The sequence below is a fragment of the Embiotoca jacksoni genome, unplaced genomic scaffold, assembly GCF_022577435.1.
Source record: "Embiotoca jacksoni isolate LCO1_2020_lvr unplaced genomic scaffold, fEmbJac1.0.p SCAF_9, whole genome shotgun sequence".
Classification (NCBI taxonomy): domain Eukaryota; kingdom Metazoa; phylum Chordata; class Actinopteri; family Embiotocidae; genus Embiotoca; species Embiotoca jacksoni.
The window spans coordinates 8,321,468-8,334,512 of record NW_027185447.1 but is presented as its reverse complement, the minus strand read 5'-3'; the positions used below and the strand labels follow the sequence as shown (position 1 = coordinate 8,334,512).

At 44.7% G+C, this 13,045-nt stretch overlaps 1 protein-coding gene across 9 annotated transcripts in view; it reads left to right on the top strand.

Annotated features, from left to right (window-relative positions):
* casz1 (castor zinc finger 1) overlaps nt 1-13,045 on the top strand; it is a 168,347-nt gene that overhangs the window by 117,861 nt on the left and 37,441 nt on the right. For 6 of the 9 annotated variants that reach the window (XM_069140857.1, XM_069140859.1, XM_069140852.1 and 3 more), the window contains exon 1: nt 3,277-3,422. The exons of the other annotated variants lie outside the window; for them this stretch is intronic. In XM_069140857.1, the coding sequence (XP_068996958.1) occupies nt 3,344-3,422 (79 nt within the window). In that variant the 5' untranslated portion in view covers nt 3,277-3,343. Of the gene's footprint in view, nt 1-3,276; nt 3,423-13,045 lie in introns of those variants that run through there. 9 annotated transcript variants of the gene reach the window in all.

Below are 13,045 nucleotides of genomic sequence, written 5' to 3'. Positions count from 1 at the left end.
GATTGTACTTTCGAGTTTTATGATGTTTTTCCATTGATTTGTTTCCCCGGCGCAGCTGCCGACCTCTATTGAGGGACGAACGTAATCAGCGCTGACGCAAATTAGATGGTTATTCGTTTCGAAAATTGACAGAAAAACAATAAAAAAGATGAAATGCTCCCAAATCAATAGATATAATGAAATTCAAATAATCCGAGAGATGAGGTCTCCATGGCAACTGATAATGTGGAAAAGAAAACAATTTAATAAAGGACAGACACGCTTTGAAAACAGATTGGGGAGGGGGGGTGGCTGTAAAGAGGAGAGAGGAGGTGGGGAGATGGAGGGATAGAGAGGGAGGGAGGGAGGGAGGGTGGTGGAGGGGTGTTTGTGGCTGTAGTGGCTGCTCTATAGCTTGTTTCCCCCGGCGTGTGAAGGATCCGTGTCTGTCCCAAGGACACCAGAATAATTAGAAAAGCTTTCAGGCCAGAAAGTGCAGATTCAGGTTTTAATACACAAAATTATTTCAGGGGCAGTGAATCGGAAAACCATTTGTTGGTGACCTTCCTGAGAGGCCTCCCCCTCCCTGGTACAGGGCAAGATGGAGGCTATGTGGCGGCGCTGCTTGAGTTATGGCATATTTGTGTTTTTATAGAGGCAGGGGGAATGGAGTTGGGGAAGTCGGGAGGGGGATGTAGGGGTAAATGTGTGTGCATGGTTGTGTTTCAGTGCGTGCGTGTGTGTGTGTGTGTGTGTGTGTGTGTGTGTGTGTGTGTGTGTGTGTGTGTGTGTGTGAAAATTTGTGGGTGGGGAGGGTCACAGGGGGACCTTCATGTTTTGTGTGTGTGTGTCTGGCAGGAGTTTGGGCAGAGGGAGAGAGAGAGAGAGACAGAGAGAGCACAAAGACAAGAAGGGAGAAAGTGAAGCAGTGAGAGCAAAAGGGGGAAGTTGCAGATCCGGCTGTATTTACAGATCAGTTGTCAAAAGGAGCCATTTAAGGGGAATGCGCCCGTTCTTGTGCTGTGAGAGGCGAGGTGCCTGTTTAAAAAGCAAAAGACAACCATGAACCAGAGAAGGAGATAGTCAAACACAGGCTTTTTCTGTTGAAGACAGACAGAGCAAGGGGTGGCGAGGGAACGAGTGGGTGTTAAGTGACTTCATTTGTAGTCTATTTAAGGTATGTTTTACTTGTCCTTGTGCTGCTCCTCCAACATTTAATACAGGGACTGCGTTCTGGTTAGCACAACAAGGGAATAATGATCGAGTGCATCGTTCTTATTTCCTGTAAATACAAATGACTTTCCCTCATATGCCTAAAAACCTGTATTTGATTTCAGTCTTGCTGTCAAGGGAGATTTTCTACTGATGCAAACAGTGATAAGAGTAAACCAAAAGCACAGCTCCGTTTCCCTCATTAGCTTATCGTGACTTTTAAGTTTGTACACTTTCTGCTGGCTTTATTCAACATCCGTGTCCTGCTCTCTTAACATCCTATTTTCTTTATTACTCTTTGTCAACGTTTTGAAGGCAGCCTAACTGGGCGTTGGAGCCTTGTCTGTCAAGTGGTGACTACCATTTTGCTTTGTTTGACTAAAATAAAGGTGATCCACCCTCTGTTCAAATGATACCAACAGCAGGTCCGGGATATCACGTCTTCAGTGCAGATACCCATATCCTGTTCCAGAAGGCAATAAATGGAAAAAACAAGTCCTCCCGCAAAGCTTGGCCTGATAATTAATGTTCTCATACTTTAATAGCAGATAATCCTGATCAGGATCAGTGCTTTATAAAGCATCATAAACGTTGGGAAATATTTGATAAAAATGTGTGATCAAGTTCCATCCAGTGTTCGTCCTTTCTCTTGTTTGAAGCCAGCCGAGGTAGACAAACTCTTCTATCTACTTTTACACCACAACTTCAGTCTTATTTAGTTATTTTTTTTTTCTCTTTTAAGATGTTTTGCACACAAAAGATAATTACAGACTTACATAAACTCGAATAGTTACACCTTCCTCTCCTTCACTCAGGAGAATCTGCCCTCACTCAAAGGCAAAATGAGATCTGACATTCTTCAGCAGGACAGCTAATATTCTCCAGTATTGATATTGCAATGTGAAAAGTGCCACACAAGTAGGAGAGAAACTAGAAATTCCCCACTGTACGCCGGCTAAGAGCCTTCAAATCTAACATGCCAGTGTCAATGAAGTCTGTTTTCTCTTTTTTTTTTTTATAAAAAAACAAAACGGAGCAAAAGCATCTGCTGTAAGTTTTTGTATGAATGTGTGTGTGTGTTTATGTGTTGAAGCACATGCACACACACACACACACACACACACACACACACACACACACACACACACACACACACACACACACACACACACACACACACACACACACACACACACACACACACACACACACACACACACACACACACACGGCACAAAGCACGTTATCACTGTCAACAGCAGCAGTTGTTCTGTGTGTGTCTGTGTAGAGTAAGAGTGAAAAGTGTGTGTGCCCACAATCTCTCTCTCTCTCTCTCTCTCTCTCTCTCTCTCTCTCTCTCTCTCTCTCTCTCTCGCTGGCTGCTGGCGCTGAGGGATCCACTGTAAGTCAATCTGTGTGCTCATATGCCCGTGAGTGTGTGTTTTTTGTGTGTGAGTGAGCAACTACTGTACTACACTTCAGGAGCAAGGGCCGAGCCTTGCTCAACAGGGCTGCACAGGGCTGGAAAGGGACAAGTGCCAGGTCCTGGTGCACACCACCCACTTCACACCTGTCTCTCTGTCTCTCGCTCTTGCTCTCGCTCTCTCTCTCTCTCTCTCTCTCTCTCTCTCTCTCTCTCTCTCTCTCACTTTCACACACACTCACACACACACACACACACACACACACACACACACACACACACACATATGCATACAGCTCATACAGCCGTGATACTCTGCGGAGGGCTCTCATTGTAGCAGTGACAGGAGGGCGCCCGTTAAGTGGCTCTCTTCCTGGGGCCTGTGTGTGTGTGTGTGTGTGTGTGTGTGTGTGTGTGTGTGTGTGTGTGTGTGTGTGTGTGTGTGTGTGTGTGTGTGTGTGTGTGTTTTGTTCCCCCATGTGGCTGTGGGGTGGAGAAGGGCGATGAAGGACCCCTACTGGTAAAGTGGGTAAACTTGCACAGCCTCGACATCTGTGAGAAGGAGAGAGGGGGAGGGTAAGGAGGGAGGAGAGATAGACAGCAGGAGAAGAGGACAGAGTGGGAAAGAGGGAAAGGAGTGAGAAGGAGAGAGGGAGGGAGAGAGACACCGAGGGAGAGGGGGGGGAGAGAGAGAGAGCAGAGCCTTGGCAGAGAGCAGTTGTGGAGAAAATGCCTTGCTTTGTGGAGAGAATTCTTCCAGGGCAGGAGGGAGAGGTGAGACAGAGCGCAGAGGGCGGTTTGCTGCCAGGTAAGACTCTCAAACACCTTCCTCCCCCTCTCAGCCCCCCCTCCATCCCCTCCCTCCCTCCCTCCCTCCCTCTCTCCCTTCCCACCCATTCCTCTCACACACAAACACAACAGGAGTTGAGTGCTACCTCGAGATGAACGGGTTTGCTACTATTTGCAGTTGGCATGAGTCAGGCACGCATGTGTAGTGATGTGGTGGGTGGTGTCAAAGTGTGTGTCCGTGTGAGAGAGATGGTGCGTGAGAATGAGGAGGCAGCAGGTGTATTGTTTGTTTTGTGGAAAAATTTAGCAGTTTTTATCCACCGATGCGTATCTGCACCTTTATTGCAGTGAAAGTCTGAATTGTGTTTAAATTAGTTTTATTGGTGCGTTGCTTCCTAAAAAGTTTTCTGTTTGACTTTTTGTGCTCGGCCTTAAAGCACTTCACATCTCCACTTGTTACATTTAAAACAGTGGTGGAAAGTTATGCTTATTTTTATGTTATTATATTTATTCAAAAACTAGACTTTATAATTTTGAAGTACATTTATTTTCATTTTATACTATTTTATACTTTTACTCAACTACACTGCAGAACAAATTATTATAGTTCTTGTATTCACATTTTTACAAATTAAAATATTTTAAAATTACTTACTACATATATTCATATTTATAATTTTACATACGCACACACACACACACACACACACACACACACACACACACACACACATACACACACACACACACACACACACACACACACACACACACACACACAATTGACTTGACTTTCAATGAGAACAAAGAAAAAAAAATACCTTTTGAAGACTAAAATCAGATTATAAAATAACACCTAAATCCCTCTGCTGTAATGTCAAGTGCAGATGTTTTCGGATCTGTCATGAGGTAATTTGCAGTGTCGGTCGAGATTGATTTGGCTGTTTAGATACAGATGTTGTGATGGAGAGGTTTGTCATCGGAGGGATTTTCCACTCTGCTGATGTAAACAGTGTCTGTTGAAGAAAGGCTAAAGAGTCCTTTTCTCCCTCGTGGCGACACGGTTCTGGGAGGAATAATCCTCCTTGTGTACAATTAGATTTTCTCCTTTTGGTTAAATAAATACTATGTCTGTGGACATAAACACAGATTTACATGCGGCCCTGTGGGTGTCTGTCTCTCAAGCAGCCTGCTTCCACAGCCCGGGCCTGATATTTCTTGTTGAGGCAGGAGTTGGTCGAGTCCAACTTCACGCTTGCTGTTTATTTGTTTTTATAACAAATGGAACCAGCAGAGTGAAAGGTGAAGTCAGAATTGAATTTGGCTTACGTTACCGTGGCGATCTGGCAACCGCTCCCATGTCCCATAGGACTGCTTTGGTTGCAGTGTGCCAGGCGCGTGTGTTTGTTATTTAACTGATGTGTGTGTGTTCACTACTGCTCTACACGCAGACTGTGTCTGTGTCTGTGTGTGTGTGTGTGTGTGTGTGTGTGTGTGTGTGTGTGTGTGTGTGTGTGTGTGTGTGTGTGTGTGTGTGTGTGTGTGGTGTGTGTGTGTGTGTGTGCGTGTGTGTGCGTGTGTGTGTGTGCGTGTGTGTGTGTGTACGTGTGTGTGCGCGCGTCAAAGTCTTTGAGTAGTGGGTGGTGGTAGCAGCATTCACGAGAGAGACATTTTACTAAGCAGACATTTCCCCCTCTGTTTTCACTCTGACCTGGTAGGAGATTGATGACTGAATTGTGGAGTACATGTTAACAGTAACTGGTGATTTATGAAGATACTTAGGGTAAGTGAGGCCGCACAGGCTGGAGGGGAAGAAAAAGATATAGCCTTTTAAGTTAATGCAAAAATATTGCCTTTTTAAGTAATAATTGTTTTTACTACTGCAGGGGTTTGGAGAGAGGTCTGACTTAGACTTGGACGTGAACAAAGTGAAATGTTAAGCTTTTCCTTTTCCGTTGGCTGGGCGCCTTCCTTTGTTTCTGGCTTTTCAACTCCAACTCTTTTCAACTTTGCAAGTTAAAAAAAAAAGAAAAAAAGAATATGAACAAATTATGTGCATTTATCTGGATGTATATTGTGATACATTCATTTAGATCACTAAATTAAAATATTTAAATTGAAACACTACTTTTCCCTGTGTCAACCACAATGGAAAAGTTTTCTTGGATGAACCCGTGCACTGCAACAAGTGCAGTGTGTGTTTTGGCGGCCCCTCTCAGCCAAAGATCCGTCTGAAAATCCGCATGCAATTTTAGAAGAATCAGACTCTTTCCCTTTCCTTGGCTCATGAACTCATTTAATATTATGCACACACACACACACACACACACACACACACACACACACACACACACACAGAAAACCTTCCTCTCTGTTCAAATATGAGATTCAGTCCACTTGGATGTGATCTATAGCATTTTTAAGGAATAAAGCAATTTTAGGGAATATAGAATAGTGCTTCCCCTGGAAGAGGGATGGCTTTCATTTTTTTTCAAGGCACCTCTTAGACTGAGTGAAATGTTTCCCCTGTTCGCTCAGGGACGACTTTATTTCTTACCAGGGATTTAACACTCACTCAGTCCCCTCATAAATACAGCGTCCCTCAGCCCTTCGCTAGCCATAACTCATTCACTAACTCTCTAGCTAACTAAACTCATATAGCAGAGCCAACACTTGTTTGTCTTTTACCTCAGCCTCTCTCTCTCACTCTTCCTCTCTGTCTCTCCTCCTCCTCTGTGCTGATTTATACATGACAGAATCGTCTCTGACTGCCGGCTCCTGCGCTGATCTCCTTGGCCCACTCGTGGAGTGGGTTTTAGAAGAAATGTGCATTTGAATATGAGCCAGCCTAATCTCCTTGAGGCTATTTAGAGTGAGCCTAATGCTCCAAGAATGAGCGAGAACAACACCGGGGAAAATGCGGACATCCCTCTCAGCGTGTCACAACACAGCTCAGGTCTCCAAAGAACGAAGCAAGTGTTTGATTTGCTGATGAAAATCTCTCTGTAAGGCAAAGAACATAAAATTACTTCTTACAGCACCTGTTGAAGCTGCTGTCTCCTCTTTGTGTGTTTTTGTTGTTGTTGTCTTTCTGCCTTTATGGCACCTACCTCAGGACTTTTTACTGTTTTTCATCTTATAGCTGGCATTCAGAAGCTGATAAACTTTTAAGCCATGTAACTTTGAGCAGATGAAAGTGCTCAGGTGGGATATTATAGTATGGTGGAAGCCTTTAGTGATCTGGTGCCGATTGGCATTTTGGGAGGAGACGGCCTTTCTGGCGTGGTTCCCGTATTGGTTGTTAACAGCCTGCTGGTACCTTCTGTTCTCTCTGTTCAGTCCCACTGGCCCGACACTGACAACTCCTCAAGCATCTGAAGACCCTCTGAAGTCAAAATCGCCCATTTTGATGTCTCATGGCAGCACCCTGCGTTTTGTTGTATTTGCGTCTGAAAACACAGGCCCTGCTTGGAGGAATTACCCTCAGCACTCGCTGGTGTCGGATGGGGGAGGAGGGTATCATTCCTAAAACCCCCCCTCCTCATCTCCCTGTTCTCCTTGCTGTCCTTCCTCTCTTTTTGATCTCACCATCAAATCTTCCCCAGTTTTTATGAGTGACGTTTACCCGAGAGCAGCTTGGGAAATGGCTGGCTGAAGAAGACGTTTGAGAAAATGCGCCTAAGCAAGCTATCACCTTTGATAAAGCCATAGTTCCAGTGGGAGAGAAAGAAGAAAGATAAAGAGTAAGAGCATTGTTGATAATGAAAAATGCCATGAAAGAGGGAACGGCTCTCTGATCCCAGCCTGTTACACCAACAATATATAGTACAACAGATACTGCAGTGGTACATCAAGCGTTTCTCTGCTGCTGTACCACAATGGGTGTTTGACCCAAATGACTGATCTGAATCTGGGGTACCACACTGTGCCTTTATTGCACATCAGCTGGGCACCAAATAATCTCATAATACAGCACTCAAACACACACGCAGAGAGTCAACCTGTGCTGCCATCAACAGCGGCATTCCTTCAGCTGTGTCACCAGTTGGCAAAAAGCTGGCGAGGTACTTGAGAGCACAGCATAAGAGAAAGAAATGATGGGGAAGTGAAGGGTAGTTGGAGGCGCAGAGAGAAAGAAATGTTAGCTTTGGTAATTACTACCTCCAGAGAGAAGCAGTGAAGAGGACAGTGAGGCAAGCAAGCGCATGAAGGAGGCCCCGTGTGCAGATAATGAAGGGGTATCATTGTAGCTCTGACAGCGTTAATCTTAGAGTGCGCCACAGCGTGTATCTATGTGTGTCTATGTGTGTCTATGTGTGTGTGTGTGTGTGTGTGTGTGTGTGTGTGTGCGTGTGTGTGTGTGTATCTGATTGTGTGTATGCCCTATGCCGCATATGTAAATACTGCTGGGTGTATGGAGGTCGTGATACAGTGCCATTGACTTTCCTGTCAGTGAGCGCATCCGGCCCACCTGGCAGTCTATCCAGCTCTGATGACGGTCGCCGTTGTCACGCAGCTTCTTGACGACAATCCTGAAACTCCACAGCCTCTCGGTCATCCTCATAAGGGAGGATGGAGTAACCAATCAGCACCCAAACTTTTCTTTTGGGAGGAGGAAGAAAGAGGAAACAATGTGGGAAGAGGAGTCCAACTTTCTTTGTGCCCGGCTCTTTCTTTTCCATTTTGCTCTTCCCATTTGAAGTTGTGAGACTCTCATTTAAGCCTCGTTGCTCACAGACACTCAACACACGAGAAAGTGTTATGAATATGTATCAACACAGCATATGGCAGCAGTAGCACTGGGACTATGTGTGTCCAGAAGGTAGAGTGCTGCCGATGCATTATTCTCCATTCAAATTACCACGGTAAGAATGCAGAAGGGAGCCGAGAGGTGTTCACTCTGTCTTTAGACGGGGCAGGAGACAAACCTGGATCCTGCGAAACAGCAGGAACGGAAGAGCTGTGATGAGCACAGTTGTTGGCCATCGGAGTTTCCTTGATTTGGTAGATTTTTTTCAGCAAGCTCAAACCCGGCACACTCACTGACACAAGTGTGATTAAAAGCGATATTTCTGACACATTAGGATGCGCACAGGAAGTAACCTCCTCTAAAGCGTTCATTATTAGATGCATGACAGACCTGAATATTTATAAAATAGGTTTTAATAATTAATAGCAGCAATCTGCTCTCGTAATTCATCAGATTTGCACTTCAACAGAGTATCCGTTTTCACTTTAAAATAATAATAAGAGGAATATTAATGTTGCAGAAATGTAAAACGGGCAGCTGGTTATAGCGCAAATAGGCAAGCGCTCCGTGTTCACTTCTGAGGCTTTCCTTTAACCTGTCACTTTTCAAATAAAATTACATTTTAAGCCGTTAACAGAACAGCGCACCATTTGAAAACCTTCAATTGTTTGTGCATGACAATTTAGTGAGTGTCTTCTCACAAATGTGGCAAGTCATGAAGATAAAGACGCAGGAAACAAAGTGGGTTTGGTGTAGAATGCAAAAGTAGTTGCTGTGGTTTTTATCAAAAGCAAATTTATTTGTTTGAGTCAACTTAGCAGCACTTCCTTTTGTATACTGAGTACCAAAATAGACAGCATCCTTTTTTCCTGTAAAGCAGCTTTGCTTGTTTCATCGTTTCGCAGTCATTTTTTTTTTTATTTTTTATCTTATTGTGAGTGTTGTTTTATCACACCTTCAAATTCAGTCGCTGCCCCCCCTCCCCCCCACACACACACCTCCCCACCTCCTCTGAACTCCCAGACACATAAATGTGCCTGTTTTAGGTGAAAACTGCCACATTTAGCTTCCAGTTCACATTGAACTTCTCAGTAAAGCGCACTTTGTCGCTGCTGTCACCAACACAGGGGTGTGTTTATTATCCGCACTGTGGATCAGTTTTTCCAGAGTGTGTAGAAATGTCAGTGTGCATACTTGACTGTGTGTGGCTCAGAGTAAATGACATGACCTGCAGCCACTCGGCAGAGAGGAGCAGCAGAGGAGCTCAGAGCACAATAACCTGCTGTCTGCAGCGCTGCATATACATCAGTACAGTTACAGATACTTAACGTATATGTTTACAGTGTGCTGTGCACCTATACCCACGCTTTCCAAACCGCACATAGACACACATAAGACACTTTGAAACGTCTCATATGGTCACACACCCTCTTGTCGCTTCCACCCTGCTTGTCATAAAAGTAAAACACAGCAAACTAAAGTTGTGAGTCGCAGCCACAGGGTCTAGAAAATGTAAATCCCATGAGCAGGAAGACTCATTCTCATCGCTTCCTCTCTTAGCCCTACAAAGAGTGAATTTTGATCAAATTTTAATTATGCTTCACAAGAGGAATACTTTGAACATTGAAAGTGTTGAATGTGATCAAAAGTACCAATTTGAAAAAGCAGAATGTTTTTTGCGAGCTGTGGGTCATTTTTGGACAAGTAGAGAAGTTTGCCCAGGATGACATTTTAACAGGCACCTGTGATTCATTCTGCTGCATATAAAGTCCAAAAGAGGAAGGTCTTGTCAGGCAGAGCAAATGTTTTAATGGTAGCCAGGGATCGATGTTGTCAGCGCAGGCATCCTGTCTGGAAATACATGCTTTTTTTTTGGGTGAATGTCACCCCCTTCTTTCTTTTCAAGGAGAGAGAGAGGAGAAAAAGAGCACAGCAGAGAGGAGGGGTGGGGAGGTACGGGAAAAGAGGTCAGCGGGAACTGATGCAAACGTTCCAAACCGGGCCGAATTTAGGGAAATTGCTTAAAAAACATTGACTCACACTCTCATTCACAAGGCCCTCGTATCTGAAAAACAAATTTGAAATGTAACCTTGAAAATCAATTAAGAAGTCCCCGGGAGCTGGAGAAAAAAGCAGGGTAAGGTCCACCCTTCTTTTTCCTTCCCCCCCTCCCTTCATGTCTTTTCCTCTCCTCCTCTTAACAGGGACTCGGATCTGCCCATCAGAACTCTGCCATGTGTGAGGAGGCTTTGTCAGCAGGGGCTTTATTTAATTTTTTTTAACGGTAGAGGGCCTTATATGCTGTCAAAATGTCTTAAGAGTCTTATTAAAGAAATGTCACAGCTCATTTCCTTGTAATGCAATTCATATGCTGGTGAAAGAGGGCATGTCTAAAGATCTAAACAGCTTTGCTTTTTAGGCTTCACATTAGGGGTTATCTGTGAGGGCTTGTCATTGATTGACATTATCTGGCCTGACAGGGCCTCATATCAAGGTTAACCTCATGGACAAAAGTGCCACCCGCACGGACACACAAACATGGTCTCTCATCCACACTCAAATAAGGCACGCTCTCCTCAACTTCCTGTCGAGAGGGGGCTACGTACATGTTCCGGCTTCATCTGTGTGTGTAAGCCAGGTGGAGATTTCCAGACTTAATTGATAACTAATGGAGCAGCGTGTGCTGAGTTTACCCTGGAGGATTGACACTGTGTGTGTGTGTGTGTGTGTGTGTGTGTGTGTGTGTGTGTGTGTGTGTGTGTGTGTGGGTCCTGCGGAGAGACAGAGAGGGTAGGCGATGGTAAGAGGGGGCCGATGACTTACTCAGCAGTGTGGTGGATTCTTGTAAATTAAATATGGCCCCAAAGATAACCGCATGGAGTGACACACACCAGTCTGGGGGGCTCCTGACCTCTTAGGCAAGCAGGCCGTTCGCTTCAACTACAGAAGAAAGTGTGCAACCAACACTATGTGAGCACAACACACACGCACACACTCCCACACATCTCCCGTTCTCCCTCCCAACAAGCCGCAAAGGCAAAGAGAGATCCCCGTGACCAAAATACAACTGAAGCAGTTAATCTGTACAGATATTAGCTCAAGGGCCCTTGAGAGGTGCACCGCTGAGCCCCTTCTCCACTGTACTACCCACGCTGCCTTGCTCCCGCAACGAACACAGCAACCATGAGGGAGGGACACAGGGGTCGTCTGCTCATTTACCCACGGCAGTTGGCTTATCAATTTGCACTTGCAGTGTCTTGAAACTGAACAATAGCTTCAAAACAAAGCAGCAAGAATAAATGTTCCTTGTTTAAGTCTGTGGGAGCATGGGACTGTATGCGATTGTGTATTTTTTTTTTTAAGTAAAGTTTTTCCTCCTTCAACCCACTTAGAAATTAAGTCTTCATCTGGTGCCAGCTGTGAGCCCATATTTGATGTACAATTTTAACAAGTTAGCCGTGTGTCCCATGAATTACCCTAAGCAGCAAACTGAATAAAAGTTGGCTGTTTCGGTACGTAGCTGTCAGAATGGTTCTTGTCACTCATGTCAGATTGTTTTTTTTTCTCCCTTAAACCATTTTAGATTGCTAGTCCTCTGTTCTGGAAAATACCATAATTACCCTGTTTGTGATGAGGCCAGAGGGCGTATTTGTCCTTAGATCTCAACTTTCCTGCCTGATTGCCCTCAAGTTCAGTTCCTTTCCTCTTTCATCCTCGCTTGAAATATACATAGTTTTCTTCAGCCATTGTCCTGTGCAGTCATTCAATGTGTGACTGTGTGCCTTTGTCCTGCAGTATCTTGTTTGTGTTTTGCGGCAGTGTGACGGGAGCGTGGCACTTGGCTGAGGGCTCATGTTTGATAACAGCCCGTGGACAGAGCTGAAGTGAAATAGTCCAAACGGGTCCTTCAAGGTCGGCAGCCCCAGAAAGACAGCAGACAACGTGCAAGGTCACATTCTAGACTAAAAGCAATAAGTGCTTTATTGATAAAAAAAACAAAAAAAACAACAACAAGCAGGCAGATGTGCAACCAACTGATTAATAATAAAATAGATCCGTGAGAGAGAGGGACAGGGTGGGGGGGAAGACAGCTACCTCCTGGCTGAATGTCCATGTGTCTGTGTACTGTACGTGTGTGTCTGTCCCTGCATGTGTGTACAGTAGCTTCGCAGGAAAACATTGATCTTGTTCTAAAACCTAAAAAAATCCAATAGAAATCCAGCGGTTAAAAAAAATAACAAAATGTGACAGGTTGGTGCTGGTGTCAGTTTTTTCCCAGTTGCACAGTGTCTCACTTCGTGCCTGAATCATTACTGCAGTTTGTGCGATCGGTGAAGTACAGTGGGAAAGTATTGTTTCAAAGGAGATCACCAGAAACTCACTCCTGTTTTGACAGGAATCTACATATCATGTATATCTCATCAGTATCACTTTTTATGGCAGAGGCAACGTTCACTCTCAGGTTCCTTTTTTCCACTCAGACACTTTATGAACAATGAGCCTTTTGTACTTTGCCTACTGTGCTATTATCTTTTTATGAAAATAAGCAGAAGGTATTGGACTGTCGTCATCTTTTATGTGCCTCTATCGTTCTTTCTCTTGTGCTCACTCTATTGCTTTTACTCTCTCCTCCCCAATCTGGCAAACCTGCCAAGTGAGTAGAGCTCCAAAGTGAATCAGTCTGGCAGATTTAGATTTGAGGTGGGGAAAGCGAAGTCCCAGTCCCAGCCAAACCTGTTTCTTCAGGAAGACTCGGAGGGACAGGAGGGACAGGAGGGCTGGGAGATTTCCATATGCTCTGCCACCCCTTCCCATCACCTACAGTAGTCACCCCCCCCCACCGTCCTTTTTGCTCCCTGGTAGTGTAAACCTGCCTTTACAGCCCCCTTTCT